At 47.4% G+C, this 21,263-nt stretch overlaps 1 protein-coding gene across 2 annotated transcripts in view; it reads left to right on the top strand.

Annotated features, from left to right (window-relative positions):
* The first annotated feature begins 459 nt into the window (after positions 1-459).
* Positions 460-21,263, top strand: part of CALU (calumenin) — a 34,838-nt gene continuing 14,034 nt past the window's right edge. For both annotated transcript variants that reach the window (XM_073328964.1, XM_073328963.1), the window contains exons 1-2: positions 460-562; positions 19,442-19,679. In XM_073328964.1, coding sequence (XP_073185065.1) covers positions 19,459-19,679 — 221 coding nt within the window. In that variant the 5' untranslated portion in view covers positions 460-562; positions 19,442-19,458. The remainder of the gene's footprint in view (positions 563-19,441; positions 19,680-21,263) is intronic.

The raw sequence follows: 21,263 nt of genomic DNA, 5'->3' as shown, positions 1-21,263 counted from the left end.
AGTAGCCCGCCAACCCCATGGAAAAGGTCGTGAGAGCCCAGGGCTGCCTCGCCTCCCAGTGCCGGGATCGCCCCTCCCCCTCCGCCAACGGCCATAGCCTTCTTTTCCCGCCCTTTCTAACGGTCACTCCCTGCCCTCGCGCCCCCCTCATTCCTCTGCGCTCGTGGCAATCCCAAGCCTCAGCTTCAGCGTCGACGCTTGCGCAGAGAAGAGACCGCACGCACCCACCTACCCACCCCCCGGACGCCGGCGCGCGGGCGGAGGGACGAGGGAAGCCCCGAAGTGGGCGGACCCGCGAGCCGGCGCGCGCCTGAGGACGTGGCGCTTTCCAGCCAATCCAGGCCGAGTCGCCGCAGCCCTCCGGCGCCGCCGCGCGGCGGGAGGAAAGCCGACGGGGCGCCCAATCCGAGCCCCGCGCGTGGCGGCGAGGGAGGCGGGGGCGATTCCTGATTGGGTGGCCGGGCGGGCGCCGAGGGCGGGGCGGGCGCCGCGGTTTCCGGTCCGCGCGGCGGGTGGCGAGCTGAGGGAGAGCGAAGCCGGAGGGTCTCCTGGCGGGAAGAAGGTAACCGGGGGTGTCGGCCTCCGCCACCCGCTGGCGCTGGGGCCTGTCACCCGGGAAGGGAGGTGACAGCCCTGGGCCGGGCCCCCGCGCGCTGCGGGCCCTCCCCGGCCTGGGGGCCCGGTGCTCAGGGCCGGGCGGCGCCCCCGCGGGGGAGGGGAGCCTGGGGCCCGCCTGGGGGCGCGCTCTGGCCCGGGGCTCACGCGGGGAGCGGCGGCTTGGCCGTGACGTTCTGCGGCTGGAAGTGTGTGTGTGAGTGTGTGTGTGTGTGCGGGGGGGGTGCGCCTTTGTTCCTCGCCCCCGCCTGGGACTGGGGTGGGTCGCCCCAAGCCCGCCCGCGGCGCCCCCCCTCCTCGACGCGGCGGGGGGGGGCGCTCGTGCAGCGCCCGAGGGCGTGGCGCGCGCCCGCCCTCGTGCAAGCGCCCCAGCCTGGCTTGGGGGCAGGGTCAGTGGGGCAGGCCAGGGAAGGGACGCGGGGTGCAGCGGCTGGTGGCTGCAGAACCAACCCTGGTGTTTGTGTAGCTGCTCCAGAGGCCACAGTTGGGGGGAGGGGACTTTAAGGGCCCTGAAAGCGTGAGACTTAACTCACCAAGAGCCTTCCTTATTGACAAAGCCTCATTCGTGTGTTCGGCACTGAGCGCCGCATGGAGACTACAAGAGCGGCCATACCATAGTGGGACAGATCGGCGGTCTAGCTAGTCCAGTATCCTGTCTTCCAACAGATGGTGCCAGGTGCTTCAGAGAGAGTGAACCGAACAGGGCAATTATTGAGTGATCATCCCCTGTTGTCCAGGCCCAGCTTCGGACCGTCAGAGATTTAGGGCCAGCCTCAAGACTAGCCCTGCCCACAAGGAGCTTACCTGTGGCTGCTTGTATGACTTATAAGGGCCTGAAGTCTGTCACTACTTAAAAAAGCTCTTTAGACCTAGGATGTGACCCTGTACGTGTATCTGGAATGGCATGTGGCTCACTGGATGGTCATTTGTGCTGATTTATTGCATCACCCTTTGAGAAATTGAGAGGAGATGCGCCACTTCAAAATTGAATTTTTTATTTAATAAAAAACAGCATGTCTGTTGTCTTGTTCACTGAATGTTAACAGAAGAGCCAAATAAGGTTTCAAGTTGTTGAAATGTCAGCTGTGCGGGTGAATGAATTTTTTATTCACCCACGGTAAATTGCTGTACTGTTTCTCACCATTACTCATATTGATGGATAATAAAACTAAGTAGAGTTTAGATACCCAGATGATAAAAGACCTGTATAAATGCCCTGAAATAAGTAATTTTGCATTTCCATTATACTTTGTCCCAGAGGATATGTGAATTGACATATTAGCTACATGGGGGTATGTGAAACAATCTAAAATAGTCATCTCTATGAAAACAGTGCAGTTGGATACTACAGCTATTTCTCCATGCCTCGTGCTGAGGGTTGCTGCATTCTTTTCCCCTTGTCCACCCTATGCAGCAGTGACCTTTGCTGTAACCACCAGATTTTGAAATGGAAAAACTTCAAAGCCAGTAAATATTTCTTTGTATTTGACTAGAGCGGTTGTGTGAGCAATGTCAACTATTCCCTCTCTCCGCCACCAGGTGAGTATGTACTGCACCTCCTGATTTTCAACCAGGATCATGAGTGAAGATCTGGTGTTTGTGTGACAAGACATATCTTTAGGCCACGGGCTGGTTCATGGAATCCATGTTAATATTATTAAAAGACAAACTTGAGCATAATTTCAAGATTTGTTGAGCTGTGTTGTCCATGTTTTTTCTGTGTGCTGGAAGAGATTTTTTTTTAATGTATTATTGTAGCACCTCGGAGTTCTAGTCATAGACCAGGACTCCCTTGTGCTAGGTGCTAAAGAGCCATTCAGGTGTTGCACTGTTGTGAGTGACCTCTTGCTGCAGATACTTATTTGCAAGAAAGGAATAACATGAAGATCAGCATTCAGATCTTAAACAAGTTAAGATTGCTATGAGCTCCTATTGTTGCAAGTAGAGGTCTCTCAACTTCAAGCCATTAATTACCACTTCCTAGTACCCACGATGAACCCCAGTACCCATTTATGCAGGTAGCTTAACAGAGAGTGGGCTAGTGTTGATTATTGTTAGTTCATGGCTTGCTTATTGTGACTTAGTGGAAAAAACTTACATCAGTGAGGTGAATGATGGCTTGCTTTTCCTATTGATTGTAACATAATTTAGAGGGTCTTTAGATGTTGCAAAAGTTTTGTCATATTCTGTAGACAGAACTGTTGACTTGCGGAAAACATTCTCTTTAATAATAACTTTAGCTAAAGATTTTTCTCTTGTTTGCATTGGAACAAAATCTCTGATAGTGGGTATGAGATTGTGTCAGAGGAGTCTAATGTTTGGATAGGGTGGAAATGATTAAAATGATTCAGGGTGGATTTTATTTAAATCAAATTGATATAAATCATGATTTAATCATGGTTTTCTACATAAAAGTGCATTCTTGTTGGTTGTTATAACCTTAATACATATTCTTCACAACTCAGAAATAGATGTAGGTTTCATTTTTAGAAGGGACACACTATACATTTTTAAACAGTGATTTATTTGGAAAACCTTTCAGATTTAGTTTTACAGCTATATCAGAAAATGAATGATTGGTTATTTCATTTACCAAAGGTAATTGAAGCAGATATTCATGAAGCCATTGGGAGGTGCACTATCTTCAATTCAACAGGTTAATCATTAATATTTGGAGGATTTTCTTGCCAGGCTGTATTAGGAGGAGAACATCACCAGACAGACATTTAAATATTTTTTTTAACTAAAACAACAATGTGAAGTATTCTTGAATTTTTTCTTCAACAACAAACATATAATATTTTAAACAAAACAAGCATATGTCCCTCGCTTCTCACATTTATCTCCAGACTTCTTCCCCTTGTCCAGATCTATTTGGCTCCCAACAATCTTCTATTCATTGAACCTTTTGAAACTTTGCACTTTTAGAGAGAGGTAAGGGATGGACTCTGTGTACACAAATTTGCAGAGGTACAATATAGTTGAGGTCTGTTATTTCTCACCTCTATATATTATTTATTTTAAAACATTTTTGCTGTTAACAAGCATGTTACTTCTGGAGACACAAATCCACAGTTTGAGAACTGCAAAACTCAGCATCTCTGATGGTATCTTCTAGACTGAGCACTGGGTAGATAGAAAGATTAACCTAAATAATCTATACAGAAGCCTGTGGAACCCCATAAGATTGGGTCCCTAATCCATGAACTATTGGAACTCATTTACAAAACTTTTCTTAAACATGACATGAATATATTGTCTCATACTATAGAACTAGAATTTATAATCCCTATTCCATGTTGAGATATCTTTGAGCTATAATGTATCTTAATTAAAACTATCTTTAGATAGATTTTTTTTATTTAAATCGGATTTTTTTTCATAAAATGCTTTTTGAGGAAAAATCCTAATTTTTTTTTAAATCAGTTATTTTTATCCACCCTGAAATGATTACGGTCCTGACCATGCTACAACTTTACAGGTTAGAACCAACAAACTGCTTCAGAGTGTCGTTTGTGTCTACATACAGCATGCATGAAACTCTGCAATTGTGGCATCTAACAGCATCATCCCTACCAGAAGACTAGTCTGACACATGGTTGTCTTCCTGTAACCAGTCTTGCACACCTGTTTTTTTCTTCTTCTTTTTTCTGGTGTGGATAGGACCCCCTTAAAAGTGTTTGGTTTTGCAGGTTTCCCTTTACACTCTGGTATGTGCTAACACACAGAGCTGGAAGTATTATCTACTTGAAATGTTCTGTGTGCATGTCATTAGAGTGCTCTGAGTTTTCCCAGAAAATGTTGATTAGTATAGGGTAGGCCGCATCTGACGAGTGGGTTCATAGATGATTCAGGCATCTCTAAGGCAGAAAAACTTCAGTGGACACAATTCTGTCTCTGTCATTGTAACAGGGTTATATGAAAGCATTACAAACTGGTTTCAAACCATAATTGTAATATGGAGACACCTTAATATGATGGGATTATAGAGTAGCAGCCGTGTTAGTCTGTATTCGCAAAAAGAAGAGGAGTACTTGTGGCACCTTAGAGACTAACAAATTTAGTTGAGCATAAGCTTTCGTGAGCTACAGCTCACTTCGTCGGATGCATTCACCGATGAAGTGAGCTGTAGCTCACGAAAGCTTATGCTCAACTAAATTTGTTAGTCTCTAAGGTGCCACAAGTACTCCTTAATATGATGTTTACTCTCCACCTGAATACTGTGTTAAATTCTGGTCATCCCAGCTTGTAGGGTTCAGAGAAGGTCTATAAAATTGACTAGATGCATGGAAAGAGTTGTACATGAGGAACAATTAAAAAGGTTAGGACAGTTTAATTTAAAAAGTAGAAAAAATCTTGGCACAAAATAGAGAAATATAAAAATGACATAGCATAGAGAAAGTCATTTGCCTGTTCCTGCTTAATCTTTCTCATAATACAAGAACACAGGGACATACAGCAAACAAAAAGCAACACATTTAAATCTTTTTAATGTGATGGAATGAACTGAACAACAAGATACTGAGGTCAACAGCTTAGTAGGATTAGAAACTTTAATAAAATTATGGATATTATAATTAATATTAATAAAAGATATAAACCCTTATGCTTCAGGAATTAAGCCAACTGCTAACTTCCTGAGGTTGGCAAAAAATTTCCTTTACCAGGTGGTGGTTCTGGACATTTTCAATTTCATTATAGAATATTTAAATTTTTCCCTGAAGCATCTGCTATCACATTTCTTGTGTTTGTAAGAGTTTTGAAAATGTAAAGCAGTATATAAGTACTAATAATTTTCATAACCATAATGTCTATGGCTGGAGCAGTGTTGTGAGACCTGAATTAGTGTCTGTAAAGCATTTTGAGATCTTTAGAGGCAGAACTTTTTGTTTAAAGTAGTACAGTTATGTTCCTTGATTAGAATATCAAAACTTGAAATAATGAACAAAATTAAATTAAATCAAATAGAACAGTTGCATGGGAGTCTCTGTGGCAAATCAGGTTTGCTGGGTGTTCTCTCTCTTCAGAGTAGATATGTTCATGCACAGTTAAGATGGCAGACTGCCTGAATGCTTTATGGAGCTGAGGAATCCTAGTTTTATGGTGATACATGTTTCTGTTGCAGAAGGCAGCTGAGAACTCCTGACATTCTTGGGGGTTTCCAGATCATGTTCCCCTCCCTCCTTCCAAATGTTCCAGCATTCAGGGTGACAGTACTTAAGTTTTTTTTTTGTTTGTTTTTTTTTAAACAATCGGTGAACAAAAGATAAATCACTGACTGGCCACCTGCCTACCCACTTATAATTTCCATGTTTGATCGTCTTGATTATATAGCCAGGAGGGAGGAAATGCTTTTATGCATTTGTTTTCCATACAGACATATGAAGTGCAGTTAAATTTGATCAGAAAGTAGGTTGGTTGCCTTTCTAAATCTTACATTCTTTCTCTGTCTGCTCCTTGTTCTGTTGGGCAGGCTTGGTTTAAGGCATTTATAGGAAACACAAGATTTGCTAGATGGGATTCAACCGGTGGTCCATCAAATCCTGTAACTTGGCTCTGGCAACAGCCAGATGCTTCAGCAGAAAGTATAAGAAACCCTACAATGAATAGTTATGGAATAACCTACTCATAAAAGCATGATTTCTGTGTGTATATAAAGTCTGCTGCAGTTTCCACGGTAAACATCTGATGAAGTGAGCTGTAGCTCACGAAAGCTCATGCTCAAATAAATTGGTTAGTCTCTAAGGTGCCACAAGTACTCCTTTTCTTTTTGCGAATACAGACTAACACGGCTGTTCCTCTGAAACCTTTCTTAACCTTGTTCATTTAGTGTTTGATTTAATGCCCTAAGCATAAGGGTTTACATTCATTAAGCAAAAACCCAACCCTTTTGCTGTGTAGCATACAGGGTTGATAAAAATAGACGATTTGTTTAAAAAAATCCTATTTTCTATTTAAATTGCATTTTTGTAAAATTTAAACTAAATACAGGTTTATTTTTTAAAAACAAACCTATTTGCAATTGACAGCCTATATTAAGGCTTAAACTTACCATATTTAATTTAAATTATTTTAATACACAAAAAATAGTATTAAACAGTACATGTTTATCACCAATTTTTAATGAAAGTCAGACCACTGAACTGATGGAAATCACTGGCTGAGCACCTGGAACCAGAATTTGCTGAAGTGCTAAACCAGCTTCTGCTAGCAGTAGCTTCTTCTACAGGTACAGAGAGAATATTTACTTCATTTCAGTTTATTCAGCTAGTTCAGTTCAATTACTAGTAGTTCCTTCAAAGTTAAGAAACCAATTGAGAGTTGAAAAAGCAGGAAAGCTTGTTTTCTTCTTCCAATCTGTGGAAAAAAAACTAGGTGTGATAGGATGAGATCTACTAGTTCTGAAATTGTGAAGGACATGGTGACCAGAAACCATTAGTTCAATTCACTACCTATAAATAATATGTATTTGTTTCATAAATCAGTTGTTTTGCATTTAAAATTATTTTTGATTATTCTTTTTGAATGTATCCAGCACATTTAAGGTACTTAAATTTTAAAAAATGCTGAGCTTGACACAAATCACAAGTATATAAATTTATAAATAAGAAATACAGGTGAGTCACATCATATGCACATTTAACTTATGCGAATTCAACTATACGCGCTCGGCAAAAATAAAGAAAAATAACAAGATACCTGTAAATAGTGCGGGCGATTCCACCCACCATTCCACTTGATGAGCGTATGCCCTGGAGTGAGCGTGAGATGGGAGACGTAAATTTGCTATTCCCTCAGTCTGTCTCAGTTCCCGCATGCCTCTCATCGTGTGAGCATCTTGCCGCACTGAGTGTGATTCTAGTGTTTAAAGATACTGTACGTATTTTTCATACAACATGGCCCCTAAATGCAAGCCAACTACTTCGTCTGGTGCTCAACCAAAGAAACAGTGATCTGTTCCAGTGCTGGAGGAAAAACTGGCTGTGCTGGACTTATTGAGAGACAGTATGTCGGTCTCCAATCTGGCGCATAAATATGGCCACAACGAATCTAGCATCCATGTCATCAAGATTCGAGAGAGAGAGAAATTCGTCAAGCCGTGGCATTAAGTGCTCCAATAACTGTTAAGGTGATGAGCCAGGTGCATGATAAGACTTTAGTGAAGACTGAAATGGCATTAAACTTATGGCTGGAAGACGTGAACTGTAAACGTGTGCCTATCGATGGCAACACGTTGCGAGAAAAGGCTCTTAGCCTCTACACGCTGTTCAAACCTCCCGCTGAAGAGGAACAGCCTTCTGATGAGAGAGAATTCAAAGCCAGCCAAGGTTGGCTTAACAGTTTTAGGAACCGCTTTAGCCTCAAAAACGTGCAGTCTACTGGTGAAGCTGCCTCTGTCAATGAAGAGGCAGCAAAAGCCTACCCCGAACAATTAAAGAAAATCATAGAAGAAAAGAGCTATCTTCCAGAACAAGTTTTTAATGCTGACGAGACTGGGCGCTTCTGGAAAAAAATGCCCAACCGCACTTACACTTTGAAATCAGAAGGACAAGCCCAATTTGCTGAAGTATTCCAAGTAGCGAAACACTTGAATGATTTAATTTCTGAATACGATCCCTCTATGGAACGAAGCCTCAAAATCACACATAGTATTACGGAAGATTTGAGACCACACCAAGAAATGTTTGAGCAGCTCAAGAGACAACAGCGACAGTTGCCGATCACCATGTTTTTCAAGGAAGAACAGCCAGCAGCAGATGAGCCTACGCAATCAACTTGAAAACCATGTACAGTTTACTGTACTTTATGGGCGATTTAAGGGATTTGCAAGGGTAATTTTGACTATACGCGATTTTAGCCTTATGCACTGACTTTAGAACCTAACCCCCATGTAAGATGCGAGTCCACTGTACATCATTCCCCATTTTCTAGCATAATAAATGTAAAAATTAAGAATCTGAATGTAAATTAAGCTATATAATTGCTTAAACAAATGTATAGCTACTGTGTATCCTTCTGGTTAGCAAAAAGAAGCACCAAATTTAGCATAAAATCTATATTTAATTGCAGATCAACATATTTTAATGGTTACTAACCAGTAAAAATCAAACTTTCCTTAAGAAAATAAAGTATAAATGAACGATTAAAACTGATGATTTAAATCAAGGTTTTCTGCTTGCTGATTTAAATCATGATTAAAATCAGTGACTCAAATCACTTTGATTTAAATCAGTCCATTCTGGTAACATAACTGTAGATGGTCGTATTATCCACAAATGTCTAATACTCTTTTAAACTTTCCTAAATCCCCATGCTCAATGATACCTTGTGATAATGAAGTCATAGATGAATTATGAATTGTGTGTGTATGTGGGGGCATGATTAGTTATTTGCAGCATTTTGATTCATGTAATGTCCTTGTTTTTGTATTATGAGTAATTAAATATGGGCTCCTCTTTTGCCTTCTCTTTACCATGCAATATGCCATATGTCCTCTGTAATATTCTTTCTTATACATCTCTCTAAGCAAAACAGTACAAATCTTTGAAGTCTCTCTCTACCTTTATTTTATTCTGGTACTCTGAGAACCTGCTGATTCTTCTAAATCTTCTCATAGATAAGAACCAGAACATGAAGACATACCATGATTGATATAAAGGCTTTGTAATTTATAACCACGGTATGTCTAGCTTCAATATCACAAGTTATAATGTGATCTGCTTTGAGATTGGCAACTCCAAATACAGAGTTCTTGCGTAATATGAATGGTGGAGCTCTTTGTCAGGGTTGCTTGTTCCATCTGTTTTAACTTCATATTTCTTGGTGTGAATATTAGTTACATAGCAGGATTATCTTCATCTGATTATTTCTTCAGTCATAATAATCTTTAATCTCTTCCACTGCCTGGGAAACCTACATCTGTGTTGAATGTGGCATTGAATCTCATCCTAACAGCTTCACAGTGATTCATGTGGCAAACAGACTGCACAAATCCATTGGGTATTATTCGTTACTGTGCTATTTACATCATCTTAAACTAATATTTGTAATGTGGTTATGCGCCACTTAAACAACAGAAATACTGTGATTTACAAGAAGACTCAAGTAACTGTTCAAGTATTTATTTAACTTTTCCTACTTGTTTCACTTGCTTAAAGGATGGCAAACTTTCCTTTTTGTTGTTGGCTTTTTAACCTCTTGAAGTAGTTTAAACTAATGTGGGAGGCTTTTTTCATGACTCCTATTTCTGTGAAATAGAACTTAGTTTTATAAAGCTACTTCTTGCAGGACTTTACTCTTTTTATGTAAACATCTCCACTTATACCATAGTGGGTGAATGTGAGTGCCTATGATTTAGATATTGGGTATAGGTATGTTACCCACTCATACTTCTAACTTCAAGATATGGCTAATTAAATCAGATAATCAAAGGAAATATTTGTGTGAGAGATGGGAGAGACACTTGCTTACCTTTGGAGACTAGAATAGTTTGCCCTTCATGAGTCCACTTTTATGTAATACCTGTCTCCTAAAAAAAAATTTGGGGCCAGGGGAAGAGATGTGCATTTGTAATCTGATTCTAGGGTTTGAAGACTACTGAACTAACTGATCAGGATTCAGAATAAATAGTCTACAGTTTCTGTTACCTATTTGTATTGGATGTGTTGGGCTAAGGACAATTAGGGCTATGATTGCCCTAATTGAATCTTCTTACTGCATGAATCTAATAAATCAAACCAGAATATTTGAACTGTTCCAAGTTAAACATTAGTCTTCAGTGTGTATTTGCATTCATTGTCTTTTAATCCAGGCTGTGCATCGTTGTAGTATCTCTCTGCAATGTATCATTTCTAATTTGGCTGCAACGTTCAACTTTTGGAGATAGTACCTATGTTTAATTTGGAGGCAATAAAGTAGCATCTAGGTCAGGGGTCTCAAACTCAAATGATCACGAGGGCCACATGAAGACTAGTACATTGGCCTGAGGGCCGCACCACTGACCACCCCACCCCCCACCGCTTTCCCGGCCCCGCCCCCACTCCACCCCTTCCGTGAGGCCCCGCCTCTTCCCACTCCTTTCCTGCCCCCATTCCAACCCCTTCCCTGAAATCCCCACCCCAACTCTGCCCCCTCCCTGCCCCCAGGGGGCGCAGGAGGGGTGTGGCTGGGGGCTCAGGGCAGGGGATCGGGGTGCAGTGTATGGCAGGCAGCTCAGGGCAGGGGGTTGGGGTGCAGGAGGGGTGTGGGGTGTGGCAGGGAGCTCAGGGAAGGGGGGTGGGGTGCGGCAGGGGGTGCGGCAGGGAGCTTAGGGCAGGAGGTCGGGTGCAGGAGGGGTGTGGCAGGGGGCTCAGGGCAGGGGGTTCAGCTGCAGGAGGGGTTCGGGGAGCAGGGCAGGCTGCCTGCCTGCCCTGCCTCTGCGCTGCTCCGGGAAGCGGCCGGGACCTGGAGGGGGGCACAGGGGTCTGTGTGTTGCCTTGGCCGCTCCTCCAGGTACCTCCCCCAAAGTTCCCATTGGCTGGGAATGGGAGTTTTGGGGGGGGTATCTAGAGGAGCGACCAGGGCAACACACAGACGAGACCCCTGTGTGTCCCCCTCCCCGAGGTCCCAGCCACTTCCCGGAGCCGCGCAGGGGCAGGGCAGGCAGGCAGGGAGCCTGCCCTGTCCCCGGTGTGCGCCGGGCCAGAGCTGCTCTAGGTAAACGCTGTGGGGGTCGCGAGGAGCTGGTGGGCCTCAGGAGATAACCCCGCGGGCCGCATGTTTGAGACCCCTGATCTAGGTCAATGGTGTCAAACCATAAGGCTGTGTGGGCAGGATGCGGCTTACATGGAATGTTAAAATCTTAGATTCTGCAGAATGTTGTTTGAAAAACAGTTTCTCGGTCTCATGGTTGCCAAGTATACTTTGTGAATAGCCACGTTGTCTTCCTGAGTCTGCAGACAGCCTGAAACAATTGTGCTGAGGTGTGCTTTCCTGTCCCTATTAATCTAACTGGAGTGTTAACTCTAAAGCTTAATGATACAATTTTAAATGTCGTCATTAACTAATTCATTTCTGATCATTGCAGATGGCATGGGGAAAGAGTAGGAGTGAAACCCATGGTGGGTGGATTTGGGAGTTACTTCAGTGAAGGAAATGCAGAAGGAAGAAAGGAGAAGCGATATAAAGACCCAGGAAGTGGGAGAGAAGTAAAGAAAGGAGGTTGGGGTTGGGGAACAATGCTCCTAAAAATGAGAGTTTTCCCGTTGAGTGATGCTGAATACAAGAAGTTACTGAACAAAAACAAAAACATTTTCTGTATTAAGACTACATTCTGCCATTAATCTTTGTGCAGACTGTACATTGACATCCGTAGGAATTCTGTTGTAGATCAAGAAGAGTATATAGTCTTAATTTTCCCAAAACCACAGAAAATGTTTTAAAGTGAAATTCAGCCCTCTGCACTGAATGAGTTTGACAGTGGCAAACCAAGTGTTTGTTTGGAGGGCTGCACATCTTTGGGGTTTTGTTTATTTTCAGTCAATATTGCTGCACCTCCAATAGAGGTGATACTAATATAATTCCTCATATTTGAAAGAAACAGAGCATCTTTTTAAAAGACATTAAATATGGTGAATCATAGGATAAGAATAACGTGATTGTTTTTTGGTTTAGTCCTTAATGCTGCAACTTTAACGTAGTAATGTAGATTTTTGCTGCTGGTCGCACAAGATTTATTGAGGGGGAAAAATGATGGGGAGAATATCCTAGTTCTATGACCGACAGGACCCAGTTGACAAAGGCCAGCTGTTGCCTCTCTGTTATTAGCGCACTATGCATTTGTAGACTTATGGCTCATCAACACCTAAAACTTAGATCAACCTGTGACGATGTGACTGAGCAGGGAGGGGGGAGTGTTGACCTGGGAATGTGCCCTGGGGATGGGAGACCTGAGAACCTGTCACCTGAGCCAGGAGGGGGAGGGGGAGGTGACACCTCTGCCCAGGAATGTGAACAGGGGCTGCAGCAGGGAACCTGCTGGGTGAGTTTAGTTTCAGTTTGGGGCTGGGTGGAGGAACACAGGGAACCCCAGGGCTGGGGTCTAAGCTCCCTGCTCCCCCAGAAGGACGTGATTGAGGGGTCCTGGTTGTACCCACAAGCTCTGTTTTTGGACTGTGTTCCTGTTGTCCAATAAACCTTCTGTTTTACTGGCTGGCTGAGAGTCTCAGTGGATCCCAGGAAGAGGGGTGCAGGGCCTGGACTCCCCCACACTCCGTGACAACTGGTGGCAGCGGTGGGATCTACTGCACCCCGTGAACGGCGCTTCCTGCAGTAAGTGACTGGGGAGCAGTAAAACGAAGGGGAATTGACGGGGACCAGGCGTGCTGAAGATTCAGAGAGAGACGGTTTCGGGGGGCGGTTAACCCCTGGGAATGTGTGACCAGAGAGAAAGACTTTTGCAGTAACAGGGTCCCCCGGGGGATTGCAGCGAGCGGTCCCAGGGGCGGAGGAATCTGCAGCTCGACCCTGGCAAAGAGGTGGTGACCTCGAGAAGGACTGGCACACGAGGGGCTTTTCCTGGAAACCGTGGGAAGCTGCCCGGCCTGCGAGGGGCCAGCAGGGAGATGTACGCTAAACGCCTGAAGAGCGACCTGGTGGAGCTGTGCAGGCAGAGGGGGCTGCGCATCGGGAGGTCCACCAAGGAACAGCTGATTGCCCAGCTGGAGGAGAGGGATCGCTTGGATGACCCGATCCCTGTCCCTGAGGGAAGCCGCCCGGCAGACGCAGCGTGGGCCCTGGGGCCTGACCGGGCTGGGAGGGGTCAGACTGCTGCTGAGGACATCCCGAGACCCTTCCTACCTATGTCCGGGGGAGGGGTTAGGGGAAGCCCGGCAAATACCGAGGGCACCCTGACCCCGGCACCCAGCAGGGGATCCTCCCAGCGGAGCTCCCCATCCCTGGAGCGGAGGCGGCTGGAATGGGAGAGGGAGATGAAAATGAGGGAGCTGGAGGATCATGAAAAACAACGTCAACATGAGCAGGAGGAGAAGGAGAAACAACGTCAACATGAGCGTCAGGAGAAGGAGAAACAAAGACAGCATGAACTGGAGCTGGCCAGGCTGAGGAGCAGTGGGGCCCCGGCTGCGGTGAGTGCGGGGGGACCCAAGACTGCAAGGAACTTTGATAAGTGCTTCCTGGCCCAGCGGAAGGAGGGGGAGGACATAGATAGCTTCCTGACGGCCTTTGAGAATGCCTGTGAGCTGCACAGGGTTGACCCTGCAGACAGGCTCCAGTTCCTCACCCCCTTACTGGACCCCAAAGCCGTGGAGGTGTACAGCCGAATGACAGGGGCGGAGGCAGGGGACTATGAACTGTTCAAACAGGCCCTGCTCCGTGAGTTTGGGCTGACCCCCGAGATGTACCGGAGAAGGTTCCGGAGTCAGCGTAAAACGCCTGAGGTCACCTACCTACAACTGGCCAACCGGATGCAGGGATATGCCCGCAAGTGGACAGCTGGGGCCCGAGCTAAAGAGGACCTGCTGGACCTAATCGTACTGGAGCAACTGTATGAACAGTGCCCGTCCGACCTGAGGCTGTGGCTGGTGGACAAAAAGCTCGAGAACCCCCAGCACGCAGGGCAGCTGGCCGACGAGTTTGTGAACAGTCGGTCAGGGGGTAGCCGGGAGGAGTCCCAAAAGAACAGGCCCCCCCCGATGCAGAGAGAGAGTCACCAGGGGGCCTCCCAGCAGGGAAATAGGGAGAACCCCCTCCCACGGGGAACGCCTGGCGTCGGGCCCCTCCGACCCGCTCGAGGGGACCAACGTGACCTGAGCTGCTATCACTGTGGCCAGAGAGGCCACGTACGGTCCCAGTGCCCCGGGCTCAGGGACAAACTGAGCAGACCCAACCTACCCAGGGTTAACTGGGTAGGGACCCAGCTGGACGAGGGGCAGACGACCCAGGAAAGGGGGCCTACCAGTTTACCACCTGCCCCGGAGGGAAGAGTACCCCAGGCCAGCTCCACCAGAGGGCTGGAGGCTCTGGACTCAGGGTGCTCAGTTTACAGGGTGGGCGCGGGGCTGTCCCTCCGGAGAGAGTGCCTTGTTCCCCTGGAGGTGGATGGGAGGAAGGTCAATGGATACTGGGATACGGGCGCGGAGGTGACGCTGGCCCGGCCCGAGGTGGTGGCCCCAGATTGGGTGGTGCCCAACACCTATCTGACCCTGACAGGGGTGGGCGGGACCCCATTTAAGGTGCCCGTGGCAAGGGTACACCTGAAATGGGGGGCCAAGGAGGGCCCCAAGGATGTGGGGGTACACCACCATTTGCCCACTGAAGTTTTGATGGGGGGAGACCTAGAGGACTGGCCAAGCAAGCCCCAGGCCGCCCTGGTTGTGACGCGTAGCCAGAGCCGGCGAGGGGCACTGCGCCCTGACTTCGGGGAGGGTATCACACCGGAGGCGCAGGACCCTACCCTGGTGGGGAGGGAGGGCCGAGGGGCACGGCTCAGAGAGGCGGAGGCCTCGGACCTGGCCAGCGAGAGGGAACCGGGCCCCATCCCTTCCCCAGCCGCTGAGTTCCAGGCCGAGTTGAGGAAAGATCCCTCCTTGCGGAAGCTCAGGGACCTGGCCGACCTCAGTGTGGTACGGACCATGAGGAGAGGCTGCCAGGAGAGGTTCCTGTGGGAGAAGGGGTTCCTGTACCGAGAATGGGCTCCCACAAGGGAAGTAGAGTCCTGTGGGATCAGGAGGCAGCTGGTGGTCCCCCAGAAGGATCGCCGCAGGCTCCTGTACCTGGCCCATGACATCCCCCTCGCAGGGCACCAGGGAATCCGGCGCACCCGGCAGAGGTTGCTACAGAACTTTTACTGGCCCGGGGTCTTTACCACGGTCCGGCAGTATTGCCGATCCTGTGACCCTTGTCAGAGGGTGGGGAAGGCCCGGGACAAGGGGAAAGCGGCTTTGAGACCTTTGCCCATCATAGAGGAGCCTTTCCAGAAGGTGGCCATGGACATCGTGGGGCCTCTCAGCAAGACGACCCGGTCGGGGAAGAAATACATTCTGGTGGTGGTAGATTTTGCCACCCGCTACCCCGAGGCAGTGCCCTTAGCTTCCATTGAAGCAGACACCGTGGCCGATGCGCTCCTGACCATTTTCAGCCGAGTGGGGTTCCCCAAGGAAGTCTTGACAGACCAAGGCTCCAACTTCATGTCGGCCCTGCTCCGGTGCTTGTGGGAGAAATGTGGGGTCTGGCACGACTGGGCCTCAGTTTATCACCCCCAGTCCAATGGGCTGGTGGAGAGGTTTAACGGGACGCTAAAGATGATGCTGAAAACCTTTATGAACCAGCACCCACAGGATTGGGACAAGTACTTACCTCACCTGCTGTTCGCATACAGGGAGGTGCCCCAGGAGTCTACCGGATTTTCGCCTTTCGAACTGTTATATGGCAGGAGGGTGAGGGGCCCCCTGGACCTGATGAGAGACGAGTGGGAGGGGAAGGCCACTCCCGATGGAGAGACAGTGGTGGAGTATGTCCTGATCTTCCGAGAGAGACTGGCTGAACTCATGGGCCTGGCCAGGGAGAATCTGGCCAGAGCCCAGAGGAAGCAGAAGGTCTGGTATGACCGCACGGCACGGGCCCGTGCCTACGCCACCGGGGATCAGGTAATGGTTCTCATCCCAGTGAGAAAGAACAAACTACAGGCCGCCTGGGAGGGCCCTTTCAAGGTCGTCAAGCAGCTCAATGAGGTAAACTATGTGGTGGAGCTGTCAAACCGGGCGCACCACCGCCGGGTGTACCATGTGAATATGATGAAGCCATATTATGCCAGAGGGAATGTGGTGTTGGCCGTGTGTGGACAGTGGGAAGAGCAGGGAGATGACCCTTTAGTAGATCTATTCCCTGGGACCAGAGCTGGTTTCCCCCTGGAAACAATTCCCCTCTCGGATCAGCTAACCCCTGCCCAGCAAGCTGAGGTCAGGGAGGTGCTGCATCCGTACCGACAGCTGTTTTCCAACCAGCCTGGACGCACTAATCTGACTGTCCACCGGGTGCAGACAGGGTCGCACCCGCCGATAAGATGCTCCCCCTTCCGAGTCACAGGGAAAACTGCTCAGGACCTGGAAAGAGAGGTCCGGGACATGCTGGCTTTGGGGGTGATCCAGCCATCTGCCAGCCCTTGGGCCTCGCCGGTGGTGCTGGTCCCCAAAAAGGACGGGTCGGTCCGGTTCTGTGTGGACTATCGGAAGCTCAATGCCATCACTGTATCTGATGCCTACCCCATGCCCAGGCCGGACGAGCTCCTAGACAAGCTGGGAGGAGCTCGGTACCTTACCACCATGGACCTTACAAAGGGCTACTGGCAAGTGCCGCTGGATGCAGATGCCCAACTGAAATCGGCCTTTATCACCCCTCTGGGGCTCTATGAGTTCCTGACCCTGCCTTTCGGCCTCAAGGGAGCACCGGCCACCTTCCAGCGCCTGGTGGACCAGCTCCTGAGGGGGATGGAGAGTTTTGCCGTGGCGTATATTGATGACATCTGTGTCTTTAGCCAGACCTGGGAGGACCACGTGTCCCCGGTTAGACAAGTGCTGGACCGACTCCAGGGGGCTGGGCTGACTGTAAAAGCGGAGAAGTGCAAGGTGGGGATGGCGGAAGTATCTTACCTGGGCCATCGGGTGGGGAGCGGCCGCCTAAAGCCGGAACCAGCCAAGGTGGAGGTGATCAGAGACTGGCCCGCTCCCCACACCAAAAAGCAGGTCCAAGCCTTTATTGGGATGGCAGGATACTACCGAAGATTTGTGCCCCACTTTAGCGCCATCGCCACCCCCATCACGGAGCTATGCAAGAAGGGGAAGCCAGACAAGGTGGTCTGGACCGAACAGTGCCAGGTGGCTTTCCAGGCGCTGAAGAAGGCTCTGGTCAGTGGCCCGGTTCTGGCAAACCCAGACTTTGACAAGCCCTTTGTGGTGTTCACCGACGCCTCAGACACGGGACTGGGGGCGGTGTTAATGCAGGAGGATGAAAAGGGGGAGAGACACCCCATCATGTACCTGAGCAAGAAGTTGCTACCCCGGGAGCAACACTACGCGGCCATCGAGAAGGAGTGCCTGGCCATGGTGTGGGCCCTCAAGAAACTAGAACCCTATCTCTTCGGGCGGCACTTCACCGTCTACACCGACCACTCTCCCCTGACCTGGCTGCACCAGATGAAAGGAGCCAACGCCAAACTCCTGAGATGGAGCCTGCTCCTGCAGGATTACGACATGGACGTGGTCCACGTGAAGGGAAGTGCCAACCTGATAGCGGATGCGCTGTCCCGGAGAGGGGGCCCCGAACTTCCCCAGGTCACTGGTCAGCGTGACCCCGCTCAGTTCAGTCTCAAAGGGGGGAGAGATGTGACGATGTGACTCAGCAGGGAGGGGGGAGTGTTGACCTGGGAATGTGCCCTGGGGAGGGGAGACATGAGAACCTGTCACCTGAGCCAGGAGGGGGAGGGGGAGGTGACACCTCTGCCCAGGAATGTGAACAGGGGCTGCAGCAGGGAACCTGCTGGGTGAGTTTAGTTTCAGTTTGGGGCTGGGTGGAGGAACACAGGGAACCCCAGGGCTGGGGTCTAAGCTCCCTGCTCCCCCAGAAGGACGTGATTGAGGGGTCCTGGTTGTACCCACAAGCTCTGTTTTTGGACTGTGTTCCTGTTGTCCAATAAACCTTCTGTTTTACTGGCTGGCTGAGAGTCTCAGTGGATCCCAGGAAGAGGGGTGCAGGGCCTGGACTCCCCCACACTCCGTGACACAACCAAACTACCTTCCTCAGGGATGTGAAAAATTCACACCACAAGAGTTGTTGTTCTGTCGACCTAAGCTCTGGTGTAAGTACCAAGAGGTCGACAGAATAATTCTTTCATCAGCTTAGCTATTGCCTCTGGAAAGGGTGGATTTACTACAGTGACCGAAAAGAATTCTTCTGTTGCTGTAGCAAGTGTCTGTGCTGCAGTTGTGCCACTGTAACACTTGTTGTGTAGACATATACTTAAAAAGCAACCATTTGCCAAAGGCTTAATAGTGTCTGTTCATCGGGTAGGCTAAGGCCCCGTTCCTTAAATGGGCTCCACTAATATGGAGTCCCATTGACTTCAGTGGGATTTCTTATGTCTGCAAGACACCTGTATATCCTGCTGATGGGCACTGTGTAAAAAGTTAAACAAAACAAAACAATCCTGTAGGAGATAACAGTTAACCAAGACTTGTCAATTTTAAATGTTAATAACTTCAAAATTATTGACCTAACTTACTTCAAATTTGCCTCAAATTGTTTAGGTCTAATTGTGAGCTACAAAATAAGACAAGCTTATAAGAAATTGGCTCTAATTTAAAAGGCACGGACAATTGATGTGAGCAAACCAGTTTTGAAGACTGCAGACTTAATTAGTGGTGTATGCACTTAATTAGTGCATAACACACGTGTGTGTCTGCCTGGAAACCGCAAAAAATGGTGCATGTTCAGTATGCAATTTTCAAACTCCCATAACTTTAAACCGATTCAATTGTATTTTTTAAATCATCTGAAGACACTAGTTGTGGACTTGACAATAAAGGTCTTGGAAGAGCCTTGCTGAAGGCCGATCTGCGTGGTGTTGTTGATAGCCTCGGAGGGGGGCCCTATAGAAATGCAGTGGCTACTTGTAATCCTTGGGTGAGTAAGGCAGAACAAAATGAAAAGTTGGGCAGAAATTCCGGGTGTCTGGATTCATCCATCGTTCATTATTAAACACAGAAAATTGAATCTGAATGAGTATCTTGGGAGAAGCAAACCCCTAAATGGCTTGTCTGTTAATATCCCAAAGGTTCATCTTGAATCATCATGACTATTCAGCAGTTTCTTGTGTACCTATCCCTTTGTGCGGTCTGTGTCCTCACCAAACCCACGGACAAGAAGGACCGTGTTCACCATGACCCGCAGCTCAGTGACAAGGTCCATGATGATGCACAGAACTTTGAGTATGACCATGATGCTTTCCTTGGTGCAGATGAGGCCAAAACCTTTGACCAGCTGACACCAGAGGAGAGCAAGGAGAGACTTGGGTAAGGAAATTAACTAGCTTTTTACTTCATTTGAGAAGAACTACCTCACATTTTTACTCATCTGGAATTTTGCAAAATAGTTTTTCCCATTCTTTGAAATGTAATCCTAAAACTCAAGTATATTGATATTTCTTCTATACCAGATGACTGTTTGGTACAAATGTTCTAAATTTAAAACTTTAAATGGGGTTCAAAAGTCAGTAGTAGCTCAAATGCTACCTGCAAGCCAAATGTAGCCTTGTAAAGTTATAGGTTGTCTGCAGCACATCTCATCTTTAATATGGAGTTGTTTCTTTATAGGTGTCAACATGCAATATGGTCTTGCCTCTCATATCAAGTTAAAACATTGCATGCTGGGCTAAGTTCCCTCTAAGTTGCGCAGCCATGCAGCAACCTATTAAGCGCCGCGCAGGCGCTCAGGCTGCAGTGAGGAGAGATGCCTCTCCCCAGCCCAGCCCCGGACCTGCGATGGCTGAGGCCTGAGCCCTCTTCCACATTCTGAACCCCTCTGGCCCATCCTCACCAAATGAATTTTGTTATGTGCCCCTGACACATCACCTCCATGTTGCTGTTTGCTCCACTCCATACAGTTCAAGGTAACTGGGTGCTGGCAAGTTGCCATTATTTAAACAAAGCTTGGCTTCTGTCTTAAGGGAAAACTAAAACCCCTGGCAGGAGCTCTCTAGCCATATTGATTCCCATCTAGGAGGTGACTGCTGCACAAAAACCACACCCGTTGGCACAAGCTAGTGAAAATAGCATACTTTTTAATTAACTTTTGTCTTACTACTTTCACTCTAATTGGCTCCCATTGATAATGCCAGGATATGACCTTGAGAAGGATAACAGTAAGAGCTGGGGCACAGCAGTTGTTTGCTCTTCAGCATAACAGGGCATTCCCTCTGTCCAAGTGTCACGTAGCTGCACCTGTCACCACTCTGGTTTATATTTGGCTTTACACTTTGAAGCATAAGCCTACCCAATACTGAAAGCTGCTGTTGAAGTGGCTTTTGTGAGTGCCCCACCTATGACACCTCAGCATACAGCCTTCCTAGCTTGCCAGATGCTCTAATATACAATTTTTCAGCTTTATTTAAGGTTTAAAAACTATAAAACTTAAATAAATGTCTTTATGGTATTAACACTAAAATTATTACAGCATAAACTGCTTTTTGCAATTTAGTTTTCTGTGTTTTTTCACTCAGCTTGACAATTAAATTAGACCAATTTTGCTTTTTAAATTCTCATGTACGATTCTTGCATCATAAATGTAAGAAGGCGCTCTGTAAACAGACAAGACAGGGCCCCTGCCCCAAAATGCTTATAAGTGACACAAACAAAAACAATTGCAAGACAACTGGTTTTGGAGACATTACTGAGGTGACGATATATGCCCTATGCTTTGCACAAAGATGGAATGTTCATGTTGCAGGGACTGAGTGGGAAAGATTTAAGTCCAAATTAATCTAGTGATTGGCACTTAAAAAAAAAAAAAAGTTTTCTGCAAGGCTCTGCAAAGACTTGCTTTTTATAAAAGCCTGAATTTCAAGAATAAACTACCTGAGTGTGTCTACGTGAAATACT

The sequence above is a fragment of the Lepidochelys kempii genome, chromosome 1, assembly GCF_965140265.1.
Source record: "Lepidochelys kempii isolate rLepKem1 chromosome 1, rLepKem1.hap2, whole genome shotgun sequence".
NCBI lineage: Eukaryota > Metazoa > Chordata > Testudines > Cheloniidae > Lepidochelys > Lepidochelys kempii.
The sequence above is the reverse complement of the archived record's forward strand: the minus strand, read 5'-3'. Positions and strand labels throughout refer to the sequence as shown.